At 44.5% G+C, this 21,125-nt stretch overlaps 1 protein-coding gene across 2 annotated transcripts; it reads left to right on the top strand.

Annotated features, from left to right (window-relative positions):
* The first annotated feature begins 12,830 nt into the window (after positions 1 to 12,830).
* CALCA (calcitonin related polypeptide alpha) lies at positions 12,831 to 16,709 on the top strand. Of its 2 annotated transcripts, none has more exons than XM_003312930.7 (4): positions 12,831 to 12,988; positions 14,008 to 14,102; positions 15,134 to 15,274; positions 16,211 to 16,709. In XM_003312930.7, exons 2-4 carry the CDS (start codon positions 14,017 to 14,019, stop codon positions 16,407 to 16,409), a joined length of 426 nt encoding a protein of 141 aa, XP_003312978.1. In that variant the 5' UTR covers positions 12,831 to 12,988; positions 14,008 to 14,016; the 3' UTR covers positions 16,410 to 16,709. The 2 variants fall into 2 exon arrangements, with proteins under 2 accessions (XP_003312978.1, XP_003312977.1); XM_003312929.7 differs by having other exon boundaries at positions 12,858 to 12,964.
* The last annotated feature ends 4,416 nt before the right edge of the window (positions 16,710 to 21,125 follow it).

The following is a 21,125-nucleotide window of genomic DNA, read 5'->3' as shown; positions in this document are numbered from 1 at the left end:
GCATAGGCAACAAAAGAAAGTTAGATTTCTTGGATTACAGCTAAATGAGAAATATTTTTATGCATCAAAAAACACCATGAACTGAGTGAAAAAATAATCCGTGGATTAGGAAAAATATTTGCAAACCATATATCTGAAAAGAGGCTGATATCCATAATATATAAAGAACCGCTAGAACTAAACAACAAGAAACCTAAGGCATCCCATTAACAATGGTCAGAAGACTTGAGTAGACATCTCCCTAAGAAAGATATACCAATGGCCAATAACCATATAAAATGATATTCAAAATCCCTAATCATAGGGAAGTGCAAATCAAACCAAAACTGTGATACCACACATTAGGATGGATATGATAAACAAACAAGCAATGGTGAAACTGGAGGGAAGTAGGAATGCTCAAACATGATCAGAATGTAAAACTGTGCAGGAACAGGGAAAATAGTATGGCATGTACTTGAAAAATTAGAAACAGAATTATCAGATGATCCCGCAGTTGCATTTGTGGGTACCTACCATCTAGAATTAGAAGTCAGGAGTGGAAGAGATATTTGTACACCCATATTCATAGCAGCGTTATTCACAACAACAGCCAAAAACGTGGAAGCAACCCAAGGTTCCATGGACAGATGAATGAAAAAGCACTGTGCAGTTCATTCATACAATGGAAGGCTATTCAGCCTTAAAAGGGCAGGCACTTCTTGCCAGCACGGTGGCTCACACCTGTAATCCCCGCATTTTGGGAGGCCGAGTTGGGCGGATGACCTGAGGTCAGGAGTTTGAGACCGGCCTGGCAAAAACATAGTGAAACTCTGTCTCTATTAAAAACACAAAAAATTAGCCAGGCATGGTGACGTGTGCCTGCAGTCCCAGCTACTCCAGAGGCTGAGGCACAAGAATCACTTGAACCCATTTTGTTTCCTCTCAGTGAAAGTGATGCACACACTAGCTGCTTCTGTCAGCCATCTTGAACAAGAACCCCCTGAAAGAAGCTTTCTTGAACACTGCTTCTTCTAGAAGTGCTTACCAGGAATTTGAGCAGACATTCACCACCAAAATATAACAAAATAATCATCACCAGTATTTCTCAACTAACCCCCTAGTAAATCTAATTGCTGTCACATAACATCCTTCATTTGTTCTTTATTCTTCTATATTCACCTCCTTCACTCCCTCTCCATTTAAATAAATGAAAAGAATAAGACTGGAATGGGCCTCACAGCTATTTTAATTACATGTAACTATTTGTAAAACATATAAACAGAGGTCAAATCACTAGAACAACTTTCCTAACATGATCTCTATATGATCTGGCAACTGCATATGATCTAACTTTACCCCATACATAGTAGGACCTCAGAGAAGGAACATAAAAGCCAGAAGGCTTGTGTAGACATTTCCTGTTCAATATACATGACAGAAGTAAAAATAAACTTTCTCTACAACCTCTCCCTATCCTGCTTTACGACCTGCAGGAACCTGGAATCTCTATCTTCCTACAGAGAGGAAAAAGGATTTTTTAGCAGTCTTTTGGGCAATAAATCTTGAAATTCTGAGACAAAGACAAAAGAATCAAGTCATTGCCAGACTTACCACAAGGCAAAGGAGGGAAAAAGGAAGGACCATTCACTAACCTGTGGTCTTTGCTCAGTCCTTGGACTCCTTAGGCAGCCTGTTCACTACATTCTCATTTAACTGGAGGTTATCTGTAAATAATACTTGTTGGTGCTGAAGAGAAATTAGGCATCGATTGCTTAAGCATGTTTCACTACTGCTTAAAAGTACGCCTAAGACAACTGGCGCCAGGTCTAAGGGGTTTCCAAAGGGCCTTTTAAGATCCTCTAGGGTTTTTGATTCCAAAGAATGACTTTGCAGTACAGAAATCAATATAAGATCTGAAAACCTGAAAATTGATTGATCTTTCCTCAGCTCCAAGGACCAATTAGATATTTTCCTGGAAATAAAGATACCATTTCTACTCATGTCCTCAGAACCCTATTAATTAGAGACATAATCCTCATAAAATTGCAACCTGGATCACTGAACCCTTGTCTACAGTTTTAATGTCCCCTCCAAAACTCATATGGAAACTTAATCCTCAATGAGGCAGTATTGAGAGGTGGGGGCCATTAAGAGGTGACTGGATTATGAAAGCTCTGCCCTCATGGATGAATTAATCTATTGACGGATTAAGGAAATGGTTAATGGATTGATGGGTTATCATGGGAGTGGTACTAGTGGCTTTATAAGGAGAGGAACAAGCACACACAAACCCTTCTCCATGTGCTGCCCTGTGCCACCTCAGGACTTTGCAGGGAGACCCCACCAGCAACAAGGCCCTCACCAGATGTGGCCCCTCAACCTTGTACTTCTCAACCTCTATAACTATAAGAAATAAATTCCTTTTCTTTATCAATTACCCAGTTTCAGGTATTGTGTTAAAGCTAACAGATAGCAGACTGAGACACCTTCCCACATCATGGACTTTGTCTTCACCAGTATTCTACCTCCTGAAAGAAACTACAAAACACCCACACATCAGGTGTCACTGGCCTGGCAACCTCCCTTAAGCCAGACAAAGCTGAGAAAAAAAGACCAAAAAAACCCGTATATGAATAACTGTAATGGTGTCACAGTGATCCATTATTGCCATCATGACCATTAAGAAGTTCTCACTCAAGGTCTATAGGCTCTTCATGCACACACAGCTCTACCATGTTTGCTTGTTCTGTTTGGTTTCCCTAAGCAGAAGTCAATTGAAGCCGTTGTTGCAAAAGACCATGAAGTTCCTGACCAAAAGACCATAAGAGCACACTCAGTATCTGCTGTGTGCCTAAACATAATTCTGAAAAGCTTTGCTTCTGTTCTCTTGAGTACAAATTAGTTGAGCAGATGTCCAAAAAGTCCCCTTTCTATAGTTCTTGACCAGTATTCACAGGTCCATACTCCATGACTATAAGTTCTTTGTTCCCATACCATTCTACTAAGCTTGGTTTTTGTTTTTGCTGGTGTTTTATTGTTTGTTTTGCTGTGCACCAAATGAAAATGGAAGTAGATAGATTACTACTATATTACTTGAAACCAGTAATAAGCGATAGGAGACAAACTGAAGAAAAAAATAGAATAATCATAAAATTACATGTATATTACACCTCAAAAAGAAAGACAGTGTGGTATGATCTTGCTTGAGGCTATTGGTCCAACATGTGGGCCAGCACATTAAGTGATATTCTTATGATGGTGACAATGAATTGTCAAGAAAGAATTGAAACTATATTTGGTTTATTCTTTACAAAAAGGTAGAGGTGTGTGAAATCCATTTTTTTCTAATTTTTCAAACTAAATTGATATAGTTTGGCACTTGAAGGGGTAAGCTTTTGTCATAACGACAATAATAGCCATCACTCTACAGTGCCTACTCTACATATCCTGGTAATATGCCAGGTGCTTAATCCTGCTGGGCAGTGAGGCTGCAACGCAGCCAGGCATGAATCTGAGAGGGTTGGGAAAGGCAGAGCCATTCTGCTGTGGCCTTGGCAATTAGTTTTATTCTGAGAATTAAAGGCTTATAGATTGGCATCTTAAGAAGACAGAGGAATGTGTAATGATTTTATTTAATTTACTGTATTAAGCTGATGTCATTTGGCACTTGAAGGAATAAGCTCTTGTTTTGATAATAATGGTCACCACTCTTAAGAATTTGCTCCATGCCAAGCAATGCGTCAGGTATTCTAGCATAAAATAGCTTTAACCCTCCTAGGTAGTTCTTACTATCCCCATTTTACATGTTCAGAAACTGTAGTTTAGGGAGATTATTATCTGCCTAAGAACAATAAGCGAGTGGTAGAGCCAAGACTCTAATCCAGTTGCATAAGACCTCAAAGCCCCACTCTTCATAATCTCAGTCAGAGTCTATTTATATAAGAAATTCCCTTATATGTAACTTATTATTCCCTGGCAATACCCATAAAAGAGTCATCTCTGTAATGAGCTTTCTGGTACCATTGGAAGCTTCCTATCTCTATCTCTCTTGTTCCACGGAACAATGTTCCTAGCCAGGGAGTGAAGAGCCATTCTAGATCTGGCTAGTCTGAGCCAAGGGAGAATTTTAATCATGTTAAAGGAACCCATCCTGAGTAATTCCTTGACGTCACCCACCAAGTCCATCCCCCTCTCAGTGACCAGCCTGGCCCTTTTCCACTATACTCAGCTCTTTCCCTGGCAGCTGAAGTCACCCTAAAATTAGCCTCTGGACCTTGGAAGGAACCTCTCCTGGTGCCTACAGCAAATAAAGTACCACTGAGGTTGGGAAGAATTGCTCCCTGGGCAACAGTCAGCTCCACTCTACAAAAATCTCAGTTAAGCCCTCTCATTTTCCAAGAATGAGAGGCCAGGAAAACCCCCATAGAAATAAAATTCCATTCTTTCTTTCTGCCATAAATGTTTTTCTCATTTCTGATCTAACCTAAAATGTACTGACTTGGTGTCCCTTGTTCTAAGCTCTAATGGCAGTTAATATGTCCCATGGTAGGGGGGAGTGACACATAAAATCTTCACAAGCCCCAGTGCCTGAGTATGAATAATTAGCAACTTATCCCATGGGAGTAGGGAGACATTAGAAATCTTCCCCACACTGCGTGCTGGAAAGTCCTGAGGCTCACCTACACATCCCTCACGTTTTAGCAATTCCCTATTGCCTGCCCAACCTCAGTGAAGCCACTAAATTTTTTTAAGTGGATTTTTTTCAAATGTGTTTTAATTCAATGATCAATTTATTAGAAACCTGCTCTTTGGTTATTTGTCAAAGGAGTCTAGCAAGATATCTAAGCCATGGGTTCAAAGCCTAAGCTCCAACTTTAAGATTTAATAGCACCATCATAATATGCTAAGACATGGACTAATGTGGTGGCAAAGATTTCATTCCCTACCCCTACTGGAAATTCACCCCAGAGATGTCTGCACCAAACCTGACACCAGTTGGCTCAGTATCTCCCCTTTGTTTACAGCATATCTAAACATGACTATAAAAGGGACACATAATAAATTGGAAGTTGATAAAAGAGAAACTTCTGATACATGAGATTTCATGATTTCTAGACAGTCCACCTGAGGAGTGAATGCCAACAACCGTACAGTACATATTCAGGAGGTCTCCCTTCCCAGCAAAAGAGGCATAGAGGATGGCACCTGATATAAAGAGGGCTTGTCTTGTCTCCTCCTCCTCTTCCCCAACCCAGTAGATGGATCCCTCAACAGAGACTCTGTAATTTCCCCCCTTTAGACACTTTCTGGTTCTGGCCCCATCATCTCTGGGAGGCTTCCTAAAATTGCTTGCAGCCTGTTTCTCCAACCCCCATCATTTACATTCCTGGACAATTAGCCCAGCCTTTACTTATTATGGCAGACATAAGAATGACCTCCCCCAAAATGTTTACACCCTAATCCCTGAGAACAGAGCAAAAGGGACCTTGCAGATGTGATTAAATAGAGGACCCTGAGATAGAGAGATTATCCTGGATTCTCCAGGAGTTGGACCTAAGGTAATCACAAGGATCCTGTCAAGTACAAGAGGGAAGCAGAAAAGGAGGTCAGAGTGATGTGATGTGAGATGTATTCCACTTTGGGTTTGAAGATAGAGGAAGGGGGCCATGAGCCAAGGAACTTGGGAGGCCTCTAGAAGCTGGAAATTGAAAGGAAATGTATTCTCCCCTAGAACCTATAGAAAGAAAAACAGCCCTGCAAACATTTTAGACCAGTGAGACCCATGTTGGATGTTGAACTTCTAACTTACAAAAATGTAATATAATAAATGTGTGTTGTTTTAAGCCACTAAATTTGTGGTAATTTGTTACAGCAGCAATGAGAAACTAGTATACTTATTCACTATCTTGTATTCTTCTTTCATTATTTCAGTTGTGTGGGTCTTGTCTCCCTGAGAGACCACATAGTGCTTTTAGTAAATTGGTCTTATTCATTTCCACCTTTTCCTGCATATGGTGAACCCTCAATCCTGTTAACTTCATTATCTCACTTTCTCTAGATAATGCTGACCCTCTGACAGCAATAGAGTTCAGGGAGAAACAAATGAGGCATCAGGCCACCCAATTACTAGCAACCTAACTTAGCTCTCAATGGCCACCAAGAGAACAAACTCTACTATTCCCTAGTCCAGGGGTCCTTACATAAAATGATGACAACAAACATAGAAGGTGAGGCAACCTGGATTTACTCACATTTCTCAGGTTATACCAGCAGGAGACCAACAGGTAGGCCCAAGATGGTCTCAAACACAAAAACTCAGCATATCTTCTTTATTTGCAATACAAGGCCTTAGCCATATGATCTCAGTCTTTGTTCTGTACTCATAATGCACTCCAAACCCACCCAAGATGATCTGAAGATCAAGGATGGCTCTACCTGATTGCCTCATTTGCACACAGCATTTGTGGACACAACGTCATTAACACAAGAAGAGAGCCTAGTTAGAAAAGCTGGTGGGGGTCTCTTCATTAACTCCAGTTAACTAGCCATACTTTTCTCTTTGCTTTTTGGTAACAAAGATATAAATAGTCCTACACTTCTTTCTTTCACCTGCTCCTCATATATTTTAATAAAAATACTTACTTGGTTCATTCTATTTCTACTAATACAGAATATTTCCAAACACGTATAGCCATATAATTATAATTTTATAACCCCTCTAAACAAATGCATTTTATGTATTTATTGTATGTACTACTTGACATAATATATTTCTCAATGCATATTCAATTGATTTACCTTCCAACCAAATTATTTATTGAATATTTGTTAAAATATTGGCTGGACCTACCTGAAGGTTAGCCTCTTTTTTCATGCCTCTCACTTCAGAGGCATCCTCTGAGGAGAACTTTTCAGGGCTGATTTTCAGGCTCCATCAGAACTATGGGTTGGGCTGTATGTGAACTCACCAAGTAGCCACATTGCAAAGCTTCTGCTGACAACTTGCAGAAAGATGGGCATCCAGACAAAGACCAGGAGTTCATTGCAGATTCATTTTCAGAAAGCAGAGAACTTAGTGCTCCCAGTTCAGCTGGCATCCTCTCTGTCCCCTTTCAAAGGGTACCAGTACATCTTTTGTTGACAAGGAGACAAGGACCAGGACATTTGTCCCTTCTTCTCCTGTCTCTTCTGAAAATCACTTATCCCTCATATTTAGGTGGGGGAGCAGTACCTTTTCTGATTGTGTCACTGCAAAGAATGACATATCCTTCCTCCATGTTGAACTCCTCAGTTGTTCTTTTAGAAGACAATGGTACCTGCCCGGGTAAGTGGAGGAAGCCAAATAGCAGGTGTTATAGAAAAGTACTGTAAAACAGCATAAAATTCACAGCATGTTCATAGAATGTCAGAATTAAAAGGGAATTTAGGAATCCCTCGATCCCATAAAAGTTCATATATCAGATGTGGAAACAGAGGCCCAAATGATTTTCTCAAAGCCATACCCTTAGGGGTGAGAATTAGAACCCTAACTCCTGACTCCCAGCACTGTTTCCACTAACTCCTATCTCATCCCATCTCAACCCCCATATCCACTGGCAAAATAGAACACTCCATAAAATCAACCACAATTTCAGACAAGATGAAGTAATGCATGATGCTAAATATAGGAAGTTAAGTCATTTGGATTTTTGTTTGTTTGAACTCAAGTGTTTTAAAATTTTATCTTATGAATATTATTATAAATCTGATTTGGGTTTTATTCTTTAGCAATTTACTTATCTTAAGTGGTGGCACCAATGTTTATTTTCCTGCTGCAAAACTGTCAATGTTCCCAAATATTGGTACAGGAATTGTAAATGATTTATGCCTGCTGATTGAGTCTCTCACTACAAATCACATTAGCCCTGAAGCAGGCAGACATGCCTATATCTTCCTCTGAGTCAGTGCCTGGATCCAGGGGACCAGACCTCTTACCTGACATGGCAGAGAGATAAGCTATGTTTCAGGTCCTCAAAAGGAGCCTGGAAACTATAATTAATTCAAGCCAAATACTCTTACTATTCCCTTGCATATACAACAAAGATAAAAATATCTATCTTATTAAACTGTTGAGAGTAAGAAAGATAATATACACACAGTGCCTGGCACATGGATGGAACTTAGTTGATGATAGTTATAATATTTATAATATCTTTTCTTTGTTTCAATTTAATATGATTTATATGACTTTTCATACTTACTGCACATGCAACATCTTTTAGATAATTCTATATCTAGGTTATTAGTAAAACATTGATATCCTCTTCAGTATTTATACAGATGCCCCTCTTCTAAAGTCTTCAGCAAAATTCCCACTGGGGAATTTCAGCTGTCTCTCACTCTTTTTTTTTTTTCACTTTTATTTCCATATTAAAGGTTTTTATTTTTAAGGTATACAATATGATATTTTGATACATGTATACTTTGTGAAATGATTGCAACAATCAAGTTAATTAACATATCATTACCTCACATAGTTTCCTGTGTGTGTGTGTGTGTGTGTGTGTGTGTGTGTGCGCTTAGAGCTCTTGAGATCTACTCTCTTTGCAAATTTCAAGCATATGTTAACTATAGTCACCAGGCTGTATATTAGGTCTCCAGAACTTACTCATCTTATAACTGAAAGGTTGTATCCTTTAACTAGTATTTCTCTTTTACCCCCAACCGCAGCCCCAAATAATCACCATTATAACCTTTGTTACTGAGTTCGACTTGTTTTTTGAGATTCTACATATAAGTGAGATCATGTATTATGTGTCTTTCTGTGCCTCACTTATTTCGTGTGTCATAATATTCCCCAGGTTCAGCCATGTTGGCACAAATGACAGTATTTCCTTCTTCTGAATAATATTGCTGACTAATATTCCATTGTGTGTGCGTGATAAACACACACCACATTTTCTTTAATAATTCATTCATCAATGGACACTTAGGCTGTTTCTGTATCTTGGTTATTGTGAATCTCGCTGTCTCTTTGGCAGCCATTTCTGTACTCCCTCCCCCAGAAGCAGCTTTACTGCAGTCTAAAAGTGTCTTAGGAAAATGATTCAGAAGCAACTACTTCTCTTGGCATGTTCTTCAGTAAACACGATGATGGAAAGCTTTGATTTCTGCCCTTCTTTAAACAGTGCAATCGATTTTCAGTTGGGATTTTTTCCAGTTAATTTTATAGCTCCACGTTTCTACCAGGCTGAAGAAAATGTATGTGTTGTGGGCTGTTGTATTACTGTTGCTGGTGGTGCTGTTGCTACTGCTGAGATTTTGTGGTTGAGTCCATATTATAAAGGAATTGTAGAGCAGTAATAAATTTAACTTGAGCTCTGAACTCAAGCCTTCAGGTGTGACTTTTGTAATCACGTGGAAATTCACGTAAGAATTTTCAACCAGACTTCATGTTTATTTTTATTTCTTAAGCAAAGGGTACAGGAATCTGGTCTAAACGAATGGGAACAAACATTACAGTTAGACTTTATTGGAGTGTTGTAAAAATGTTTTTTTCCAAAATCAGATTGTTTCAAAACTGACCCTGGTTTCCAGATTTTTAAGTTAGGAAGTAAGACAGTAAAAATCAAGGGTCAAATAGTCAAGCGACTATTTTTTTAAAATCAGCATTTTCCTTGGCGACTTTCGTTAGACCATGCTCTGTTTAGTACTGAAACTCAGAGAAGTTCCAGGAATAGCGGGATGAAATCTAAGTGATCCACTCACGGGAAGCTCTACGCTTCCTTCGCTCGCTCAGTAAATCCGGGATGGGCTCAGAGAATGACTTCGCATTTTGCACCAGAAGATCTCAGTCTTTAGAGAGAACCCTAGACGAAATCCTTACTTCCCTGCCTCATTCCTGAAAATTTCTACCTGGGAACCGACTTGCTGTGACAAATAAAATGGGAGGAGTCTGGCTGAATAGTTTGTGGATTTTGGAAAGCAAAGCGAAATGCCGCTCTAACTAGGTCCGAATTTTCTGCAAGCTACCTTGTGAAACTGGTGAATTTGCCAGAATGAATTTTCATTCATTTAACTTTGGCGGATCGTCTACTAGGGTGCCTGGCATGGTGCTAATTGCTAGAGAAAACGATTTTCAAACAAAAACGAAAAAAACTTTCGGCCCCCAGCAAGGAGCCAGGCAATTCCTACAAACTCAAGGAGTGCTTGAGAGGTGAGTTAATGACAGTCCCTCCTGTCCTAAAGAGACAGACTTTTACAGTCAGCCTTGAAACTGCTCGGGGCTACACTAGCGCCCTCTGGACGCAGACTCTGGTTAGCGCCCCACGGCACCAGCCTTTGATTTGTAGCTGCCAAAGATTTGATAGTGGGGAGTACGTGTCTATTCTGAAGGCTGAAGACACACACGACAGTCAGGAGTAGAATTCCGACCCCTCAAAGTGACATGGCCACAAAATCTGCGTCTACAGTCTTTCATTTTGCGGTCACCGTGGCACGGGCGAAAGCTATGAACTCTCTCTTTAGGAAAACACGCATCAGAGACACACACACTTACAAACGGTTTCAGGAGGTTCTTATGTTAGAAACCTCTGGTCTTGGAAAAAAATCATTTCCGCTGAAGTATGTGGTAGCTGAGCGCAAATACTCTTCTGCTACAGCCCCGGTGGCAGAGGCCCAAGCACTACGCCCCACTCAGTGCCCGCACTGCGGCCTTCGCAACTCTTCAAGCAGCTCTACACCGAAAACCCAGGCCGGAGATCGGAGCCTAAACTGCTGAAAAGCTCCAAGGCTCCGGACAGGGTCTCAGCAGCGGTTATCTTCCTTCAGGATCCGGGGCTCATTGTGCCCAAGATCCGCCATCCAAGCCCTGCTCTGCGCGCAGCTTGCCTGTTCCACGCTCTGCGCCTGACACGCGCCGGTGTCCTCCCGGGCCAGTTCCAGTCCCGGGTCCTGTGGCCGCCCTGCCGGCGGACCCTGCGGAGAGCGAGTCTTAGATACCCAGTCCCCAGCCCCGAGTTGTTATTCCCTCGCTGTAGTTAAGAAGGAGGAGATCAATTAAGGGCATCTTGGAAGTTAGGCGTTCCCGCTGCCTCCTTTGAGCACGGAGGCCACCAACCCCCTAGGGGGAAGAGATGTAGCGCGAGGCAGGGGTGTAGTCCTAAGAAATTTCGACGCTTCTGGGGACTGAGGACAAAGGTGCGGACACGACCCCGGGGTACCTGGAGTTCCGTGACTCGCGCCACGGACGGCACACCTAGGGGCTAATTTCTGCTCTGCCTCAAAGAACCTCAAGCCAGAGTCCTTGCCTCCGCCCCCAGCCCCGGGATGCCGCTGCTGCGCTCACCGCACAGGCAGCGCCCGGACCGGCTGCAGCAGATCGCGCGCTGCGCGCTTCCACCGGGAGATGGTGGAGACACTGAAAAGCTTCTTTCTTGCCACTCTGGACGCTGTGGGCGGCAAGCGCCTTAGTCCCTACCTCTGCTGAGCTGAACGCTCAGGCACAGTGGAATTGAAACCCGGTTCTGCGGGATGTGAGAGTTGTTGAGGTCACGCGTAATTGGGTGTGATGGAGGGCGCCTGTTCGTGATGTGTGCAGGTTTGATGCAAGCAGGTCATCGTCGTGCGGGTGTGTGGATGCGACCGCCCGAGAGACTCGGAGGCAGGCTTGGGACACGTTTGAGTGAACACCTCAGGATACACTTCCGCGCCAGTAACTGTTTTTTAGTGTCTGTGATTCAGAGTGGGCACATGTTGGGAGACAGTAATGGGTTTGGGTGTGTGTAAATGAGTGTGACCGGAAGCGAGTGTGAGCTTGGTCTAGGCAGGGACCACACAGCACTGTCACGCCTGCCTGCTCTTTAGTAGAGGACTGAAGTGCGGGGGTGGGGGTACGGGGCCGGAATAGAATGTCTCTGGGACATCTTGGCAAACAGCAGCCGGAAGCAAAGGGGCAGCTGTGCAAACGGCTCAGACAGGTGATGGATGGCAGGGTAGGAAGGGGGAGGTCCAGAGGTCTGGATGGAGGCTTCCGCATCTGTACCTTGCAACTCACCCCGCAGGCCCAGCAGGTCATCGGCCCCCTCCTCACACATGTAATGGATCTGAAGAGTACCCCGGGACAGTCCGGGGAGATGGAGATTCGGAAAGTATCCATGGAGATCTTACAGAATCCCCTATGCGGACCAGGAAACTCTTGTAGATCCCTGCCTATCTGAGGCCCAGGCGCTGGGCTGTTTCTCACAACATTCCTTCAAGATGAGACTGTGGTCCCCATTTCAAAGATGAGTACACTGAGGCTCTGTGAAGTTACTTGCCCATGATCACACACCCAGGAATTGGGCCAACTGTAATTGAACTCCTGTCTAACAAAGTTCTTGCTCTCAGCTCCGTCTCTTGTTTCCCACGAGCCCTGGTCCTCTGTGGGTAACACCAGCTACTGGAGTCAGATTTCTTGGGCCCAGAACCCACCCTTAGGGGCATTAACCTTTAAAATCTCACTTGGGCAGGGGTCTGGGATCAGAGTTGGAAGAGTCCCTACAATCCTGGACCCTTTCCGCCAAATCGTGAAACCAGGGGTGGAGTGGGGCGAGGGTTCAAAACCAGGCCGGACTGAGAGGTGAAATTCACCATGACGTCAAACTGCCCTCAAATTCCCGCTCACTTTAAGGGCGTTACTTGTTGGTGCCCCCACCATCCCCCCCCCCCCCATTTCCATCAATGACCTCAATGCAAATACAAGTGGGACCGTCCTGCTGGATCCTCCAGGTTCTGGAAGCATGAGGGTGACGCAACCCAGGGGCAAAGGACCCCTCCGCCCATTGGTTGCTGTGCACTGGCGGAACTTTCCCGACCCACAGCGGCGGGAATAAGAGCAGTCGCTGGCGCTGGGAGGCATCAGAGACACTGCCCAGCCCAAGTGTCGCCGCCGCTTCCACAGGGCTCTGGCTGGACGCCGCCACCGCCGCTGCCACCGCCTCTGATCCAAGCCACCTCCCGCCAGGTGAGCCCCGAGATTCTGGCTCAGGTATATGTCTCTCCCTCCCTCTCCCTCCATTCGTCATTTTCTCACTCCCTTTCCTCCTCTCCCTCTCTCTCCGTTAGTCTCTTCATCAGATAGTCTCTGTTAGTCCGCGATTTATACCAGGCTCGTGCCCTAGGTTGGATCGGACAGTCTCAATCCCCCGGCTCGCTCTTCCTGCTCGGCTGCGGACTCCAGTCTTACTCTCTCGCACTGCACACAGGCTTAGGCCAGTCTCGGGACACTCAGGCTCCCCAGGGACCGCGCACAGAGCCTGAGGCAAGAGAAACTTTCCGCAGACGGTGCGATCAGGGATGGCGTCTGGAGCGCAGCAGTCCCAGGGAAATTGGTTCAGAACCTGGAACAGAGCGGATGGGTGGCAAACAGGCACGACGACTGAGGGACAAGCAGCCCTAAACTGCAAGCCCCAGTCACAGGCTCTGGGAGCAAAGAGAGAAAGTCTTGGGTCCCAATTTAAGAGTAAAACTTGGTTCCTGCAGGGGACTGAGGTGCCAGCAGGCGGAGCTTAGGCTGAGCACTAAAATTGATTCTTTTATTTCTCAGATTCCAATTGCAGAGATAATCCCTGTGAACAGATCCCACCCCTCCTACCAAGGTGTATGCAAAAGCCCCAGAAGAGGAGGACAGCTCTGGGTTTCCTTATGGGATCAGCTTCTGTGACAGGGGCCTGGGAGCATGTCCTCCACAGAGACCTGGCTAACAGGTTTATATGTATCTGTGTGGCTTTGGGTAGAAGGGTAGGACTGAGACCTCCCCCACTCAGCTCTCCCTCTAGGATCGCTCCTCCAGCTCTATCAAACTGTGCATGCTACAGGCCCACTGAACCTCCCAGAAGTCCACTGTGCTGATGAGGAAACAAAAAAGAAGAGAAATATAATGACCAGTCTGAAGCCACAAAGCCAGAGCATTAGAAGCAAGACAGAAAACCAGGATAGGAGCCAAGGTCTGTGGGCTCCTAGAACTTCGAACTGGCGCAGGTGGTTTATCTCATTCTTCCCTTGCAGAGAGGTGTCATGGGCTTCCAAAAGTTCTCCCCCTTCCTGGCTCTCAGCATCTTGGTCCTGTTGCAGGCAGGCAGCCTCCATGCAGCACCATTCAGGTAAGACAGCCTGAAGCCAGAACCACACTGGTATCAGACAATTCCATGCCTCTTAAGTGTGGTGTGCTGAATGCTTAAAAACCGACAGGGGGCCGGGGTAAGGTATGTACTCATGCACATATATAATTTTTTGATATAAAAATGTGTGGTACACAATTTATAAGTAGTGATAAATATTTAGACAATATTCTTCATTATAATTTTTTTGAGACGGAGTCTCACTCTGTCATCCATGCTGGAGTGCAATGGCACCGTGTCGGCTCACTGCAACTTCCATCTCCTGGGTTCAAGCAATTCTCCTGCCTCAGCCTCCCGAGTAGCTGGGATTACAGGCGCCCACCACCATGCCTGGCTAATTTTTGTATTTTTAGTAGAGATAGGGTTTCACCATGTTGGCCAGGCTGGTCTCAAACTCCTGACCTCAGGTGATCCACCTGCCTCAGCCTCCCAAAGTGCTGAGATTACAGCCGTGAGCCACCGCGCCCGGCCTATTATAAATTTTATATAGCCCACTGAGTCTCACAAAATGCTTTTTTTGCTTTTAGCCAAACTTTTGTATGTGTAGCCATCCTATTTATCCTATTCAGCCATGATTTGAGAAATGAATTGCATCCTATTCTGTTAAATAGTTTGCCACTAAATTTGTTATTGTTAAATCTGGTATTTTACCTGTTGATCTATTTCTCACCCACATATAAATCTATTAAACTGAAACTATTTTCATGTTCAGCACTAACTGTAAGTTTTTGCATTTAATTTTTAATAATGGCTGCACTCAGCTTGCAAAATTCTTGAAAATTTAACCATTAGCTTTCACAAGCCTATACAAACTGGCTCCAGCACACCACTGCTTGGAGGCCACACCAGTGCCTGGGTCCTGAGGAGGACACTGGCCTTGTGCCCTGTCCCCTAGGACTCCCGCTGGCCACATCCTCAGGGGAAGAAGCAAAGACCAGGAAGCCTGGCTGCTTGTCCTGGGGAGGGGCAGGCAGGGGCTCACAGCCTGCACTGAGTTTGCTTCCCCTCCACAGGTCTGCCCTGGAGAGCAGCCCAGCAGACCCGGCCACGCTCAATGAGGACGAAGCGCGCCTCCTGCTGGCTGCACTGGTGCAGGACTATGTGCAGATGAAGGCCAGTGAGCTGGAGCAGGAGCAGGAGAGAGAGGGCTCCAGGTGAGGCTCCCAAGCGCTCAGCACAGGGCCTCCTCTCCCCGCAGCATACACAGGAAGGTGGATCCCAAGAGGTAGGAGAGAACACACTGGCCAGGAATCCAACAGGCTGTGTTGTTCACCGGGACCTGGGGCCCGGCTGTTCTCAGCCTCCAAGGGAGACAGAGGTCCCACTGCAGCTGGAGGTACCGTGGTTAGACATAATAAAAGGCTCCGTTTCTGAAAGTTCTTAGGAAATGAAATGGGGAAGTGTGGAATCGCTCACTGTGGGAATTGTTCTTGCAGTACTGGGAGACCTCCCAGCACTGGATGAGTTAAGACTAGTAAGGGTGAAGTCAGGGATACACATAGTACATCTCAGGAAGTTTTAGAAATTTGGATCCACCTTGTTAATCTGCATATGACACTCTTTCACACCTGCAAGGAGCTTTCATTTCACATTTGCAAGGTGAAGGTGAGGCCCTTGCAGGGGATGGGGATGGGTAGAGCAGTGTCTGAGGTAGGTTTGAGCCTTTAAATGTGTGGCATCTGTGGAGATGTGCATGTTGTCAGGAGGCCAGGGAGAGCACCCTTCCCCAGATCCACATCCCTGTGTACCTTGAGCCTGAGCAGAGACCAGCCCCTGGCCTGGCCCCAGCACTGCTCAGGCGGAGGCATGTGTTGCCCCTGCATCTGCCCTGAGAACCCCTCTGTCAAGCATGAAGGACTGAACAGCATGTGGAATGCCAGAAAAGATCATCCTTCCCCATCCAGCCCTTCCCTGCACTGCCCTGGCCCACTGCACCTCTGGGCTCTCCTAATGAAGGATAGATAAGTGAGCTGCCCTCCTGCCTGCCCCTCCTGCTCCCAGGGTCCCCTGCCTGGTCTAACCTTCTAAGTGACTGCCCATGGGGACAGATTCTGGTGCATGGTACTATCTGGCATGTGTTTTCCCTGCAGCCTGGACAGCCCCAGATCTAAGCGGTGCGGTAATCTGAGTACTTGCATGCTGGGCACATACACGCAGGACTTCAACAAGTTTCACACGTTCCCCCAAACTGCAATTGGGGTTGGAGCACCTGGAAAGAAAAGGGATATGTCCAGCGACTTGGAGAGAGACCGTCGCCCTCATGTTAGCATGCCCCAGAATGCCAACTAAACTCCTCCCTCTCCTTCCTAATTTCCCTTCTTGCATCCTTCCTATAACTTGATGCATGTGGTTTGGTTCCTCTCTGGTGGCTCTTTGGGCTGGTATTGATGGCTTTCCTTGTGGCAGAGGATGTCTCAAACTTCAGATGGGAGGAAAGAGAGCAGGACTCACAGGTTGGAAGAGAATCACCTGGGAAAATACCAGAAAATGAGGGCCGCTTTGAGTCCCCCAGAGATGTCATCAGAGCTCCTCTGTCCTGCTTCTGAATGTGCTGATCATTTGAGGAATAAAATTATTTTTCCCCAAAGATCTGAGCTGTGGTGGTCATTGCTCTGATCTATGTCCCAGGCTTCATAGTGTCTAAGACCTATGCTTAGAAATAGCCTTAACCCTAGGCTAGCTGGACACAGGATATGGTGGGTGGTCCCTCTGACCAAGCTCAAGCAGCAAGAACAGGGGTCCTAAGGAGCAGGTAAGCACCTCTAGGACTTGATGCTGCAAACTCCGCTCCTCTTCCAGGTAAGACTAAGGAATTTTTTATTTTCCTAAGAAAGGGTATTTGGTGCCCATGACTGGGGTATAGATTTTATAGTCCTTTGTGAATGGGGCCGGGTGTGGGACCATAATTCACTCCAGTGTCATAAACCTCTGCTTTGATTTTTAGTTAATTTATACAGGAGATTGGCTGTTACTGCTCCACATTCCATAGCCAGTCATCCAGAGTCGCCTTGGGTTTTCTGACATCCCTGGGAATATCTATGGGGAGTGATCATGGCATTTTCCCTAATGGCCTTGTGATTTTCTGCTCTGATAATTGTGTTTAGGAGAAACACTTAAAGTTAATTGGTGCCTTTCAGCACAGCAACTTTACCATGAAGGTCCCATGGGGCTGACCTCTCTCCCAGCCTCTCACTCACAGATCTTCTCTTCTTTCTCCATCCTGCAAATCAGAATCATTGCCCAGAAGAGAGCCTGTGACACTGCCACCTGTGTGACTCATCGGCTGGCAGGCTTGCTGAGCAGATCAGGGGGTGTGGTGAAGAACAACTTTGTGCCCACCAATGTGGGTTCCAAAGCCTTTGGCAGGCGCCGCAGGGACCTTCAAGCCTGAGCAGCTGAATGACTCAAGGTGACTGCCCTTGTATGATGGGATGGGAAGATGAATGACTGGTTTTTACAGGGGTGTAAAACCACTCTGAGCCTCTCTGAGACCATGTGGTTTTAAAAAATCCATAAGGGAATGTACCCGCACCAGTATCTGAGTTCCAGTAGCTAAGACCCTAGAATTTGGATTCATGTCTGTTTTTTCAGTCTCTCCTTGTAACCCTGAGATCATCAGACCAAGAAATATAGATCCTGTTTATTTAGAACACTGCTGTTTGACATTTATAATTCTGATTATTCTAGCCTTTGAGTTTGAAAGATAATGACACTATCATTTTAGAGTATACATTACTATGTTGTGTACCTCTGAATTAAGTGTACAGACTTGAGTTCAAGAACTGTATTTGCCCTTTACCAGCTATATGACCATGAACAGGTTACTTAACTCTCTCCAAGCCTCAGTTTCTCCATCTGTAAATTGAGGGCTACAATAGTATCTACCTCCAAGCATTACTATAAAGAGCAAGTGAGATAATAGATGTTAAGTCTGACAATTAACCAGTAACTAAATTCTAGCTGTTATTTTCTTCCTCCTAGGTCACAATGAAGCTGAACTCCTTTTAATGTGTAATGAAAGCAATTTGTAGGAAAGGCTCCATGGAAGACATACATATAGGCATCCTTCTTGATACTGAAAACTATCTTCTTTGTTTGAAAGGAACTATTGCTAAATGCAGAACAAGCTCATTGCAGTTACCTATTGTGCATCTTTTTAAATACTTGATTATGTAACCATAAATCTGACAGCATGTCTCATTGGCTTATCTGGTAGAAAATCTAGGCCCCGTCAGCCACCCTATTGACATTGGTGGCTCTGCTAAACCTCAGGGGGACATGAAATCACTGCCTCTTGGGCATCTTGGCACACATGGTAATGCTGTGCCTTGACAGAAGTATTTGTTTAAAGAAATGTCAATGCTGTCATTTGTGAACTCTATCAAAATTAAAAATGTATTTTCTACACCCTTCAATGGAATCTCTGCTGCTATTTACGCTATTTTTCCCAGAAGAGTTTCAGGGGCCTGTAAGCACTCTGTTGACCAACCAATCTGACTCACTTAGCACAAAGACAACATGCCTGGGATGGATCCCTAGTGTCTTGTACCCTCAGTTTCTAGTGAAGCATCCCCTATTGGAATTAGAGCCTTGTGCATGTCAAAGAGAACAATTCATATTTATTTTCAGAGGGTGCCCTGGTCTCCAGCCTCAGAAGTTACCCATGTACTCCTTCATGCAGGTTTGCCTTTACCCATCCCTGCCCTTCCTCCATGTAAGAAGCTCTTCATGCACCCCTTAGCCTGCTTTAGAAACAATGGCTCAGAGCCTAAAATGGGGATCACAGACTGGCCAACCTAGAAAGGTCATCAATGCCATTCAACCCAACTTTTTTATTCTGTGAGGTTCAGAGAAACGTCTTGCTCAAGGTCCAGCAATAGGTTTAACAGAGACATTCATACACTTCACAAATACTTATTGAGTGCCTGCTATATGCTAGGCACTATTCTAGGCACTAGGAATAGAGCAATGAACTGAACAGAGCAGACAAAACTCCCTGGGCTCATGGGCTTACATTCTAGTGGGGGAGATTGAGGTGGTACATGCTATAGAATCAAGGACTCTCAGTATTGGAAGGAATCCAGAATGTCATAGAGTCTGATGCCTTCCTTATTCAAGGTAGGAATTACCCAGCATCAACAACCATAGCATCCTTTGGGACCACCAGTGACAAGCTGCTGAGTGTAACTCCCAAAGTGAGTTGGCAGCCAGTTTCACTGGTGGTAGTCAGCTAATTAGGGTTAGTTATTAGTTAACTAGTCAGCTAGTGGTTAGAAAAGTCAGCTCCTTCTACCCACTGACTCTATTTTCTCAGGCCATACAGAATTATGCCCCCTTCTCTCCTCCAGTCTGTATTCAACACAATAACCCACTGTGACTGTAAAAGATAGATCACACCGTGTCTCTCCTATGCTCAAAACATCCCAGTGACTCCCCATCTCATGAGCAAACACCTGAAGCATTGCAGGCCAAGTTGATCTTCCCTTTCTCTCCTCTCACCACCACCCCCATTACTTGCCTGACCTCATCTCCTACTCTCCCGCACACTGGCCTTCTTACTATTCCTCAACTTCTGTCTTCCAGCACTCAACCACCACTCGTACTCTGTGAAGAACACCCTCCATCCACGGCCCTCATCTCCTCCAATTATTTCTCAGATGTCACCTATCCTGACTATTCTTTCTGAAATTGCACCCCACTCCCACTAACAACATACCCTAGCCCTCTTCTTTGCTTAATTTTTTTCTCCTTACTGTTTATTACCCCTAGTATACTATATGTTTTGTATATTATTTTGTTATTTGTATCCCTCCCAGCCATAAGTATAAGATTCACATGGTCAGGGATATGGTTATTTTGTTAATTGCTGTATCCCAAAATGCTGAACAGTATGCCTGGCGCAAGGTAGCACTCTATAAATATTTGTTGAATGAAAGAGTAAATGAATGAAGTAAAGTCTTCTTCTCTTTTACTTTTGTGGTCAACTCTTAGGTTCCCTCTGGACCTATTTTTCTTCATGCCAAATTCTCCAAGGGCCTTAAGCTTTAACAATCACATCTGGATAGTAAATTGTTCAACAGCCCGAAGACTGCAGTGGCCATCAGTTTGTCAGTAACTCTGTTTCCTGCCTCAAGACTTTTTTTTTCTTTTATTATTATACTTTAAGTTTTAGGGTACATGTGCACATTGTGCAGGTTAGTTACATATGTATACATGTGCCATGCTGGTGCGCTGCACCCACTAACTTGTCATCTAGCATTAGGTATATCTCCCAATGCTATCCCTCCCCACTCCCCCCACCCCACAACAGTCCCCAGAGTGTGATGTTCCCTTTCCTGTGTCCATGTGATCTCATTGTTCAATTCCCACCTATGACTGAGGATATGCGGTGTTTGGTTTTTTGTTCTTGTGATAGTTTACTGAGAATGATGATTTCCAATTTCATCCATGTCCCTACAAAGGACATGAACTCATCATTTTTATGGCTGCATAGTATTCCATGGTGTATATGTGCCACATTTTCTTAATCCAGTCTATCATTGTTGGACATTTGGGTTGGTTCCAAGTCTTTGCTATTGTGAATAATGCCGCAATAAACATACGTGTGCATGTGTCTTTATAGCAGCATGATTTATAGTCCTTTGGGTATATACCCAGTAATGGGATGGCTGGGTCAAATGGTATTTCTAGTTCTAGATCCCTGAGGAATCGCCACACTGACTTCCACAATGGTTGAACTAGTTTACAGTCCCACCAACAGTGTAAAAGTGTTCCTATTTCTCCACATCCTCTCCAGCACCTGTTGTTTCCTGACTTTTTAATGATGGCCATTCTAACTGGTGTGAGATGGTATCTCATTGTGGTTTTGATTTGCATTTCTCTGATGGCCAGTGATGATGAGCATTTTTTTCATGTGTTTTTTGGCTGCATAAATGTCTTCTTTTGAGAACTGTCTGTTCATGTCCTTCGCCCACTTTTTGATGGGGTTGTTTGTTTTTTTCTTGT

The sequence above is a fragment of the Pan troglodytes genome, chromosome 9, assembly GCF_028858775.2.
Source record: "Pan troglodytes isolate AG18354 chromosome 9, NHGRI_mPanTro3-v2.0_pri, whole genome shotgun sequence".
Taxonomy (NCBI): domain Eukaryota; kingdom Metazoa; phylum Chordata; class Mammalia; order Primates; family Hominidae; genus Pan; species Pan troglodytes.
The sequence above is the reverse complement of the archived record's forward strand: the minus strand, read 5'-3'. Positions and strand labels throughout refer to the sequence as shown.

Excerpts from the sequence above, each read along its gene's own strand:
- CALCA (XM_003312930.7), top strand. The coding sequence starts at position 14,017 with ATGGGCTTCCAAAAGTTCTCCCCCTTCCTGGCTCTCAGCATCTTGGTC. Across the intron at positions 14,103-15,133 it reads CTCCATGCAGCACCATTCAG|GTCTGCCCTGGAGAGCAGCC; the intron begins GTAAGACAGCCT and ends TCCCCTCCACAG. Across the intron at positions 15,275-16,210 it reads CAGGAGAGAGAGGGCTCCAG|CCTGGACAGCCCCAGATCTA; the intron begins GTGAGGCTCCCA and ends TTTTCCCTGCAG.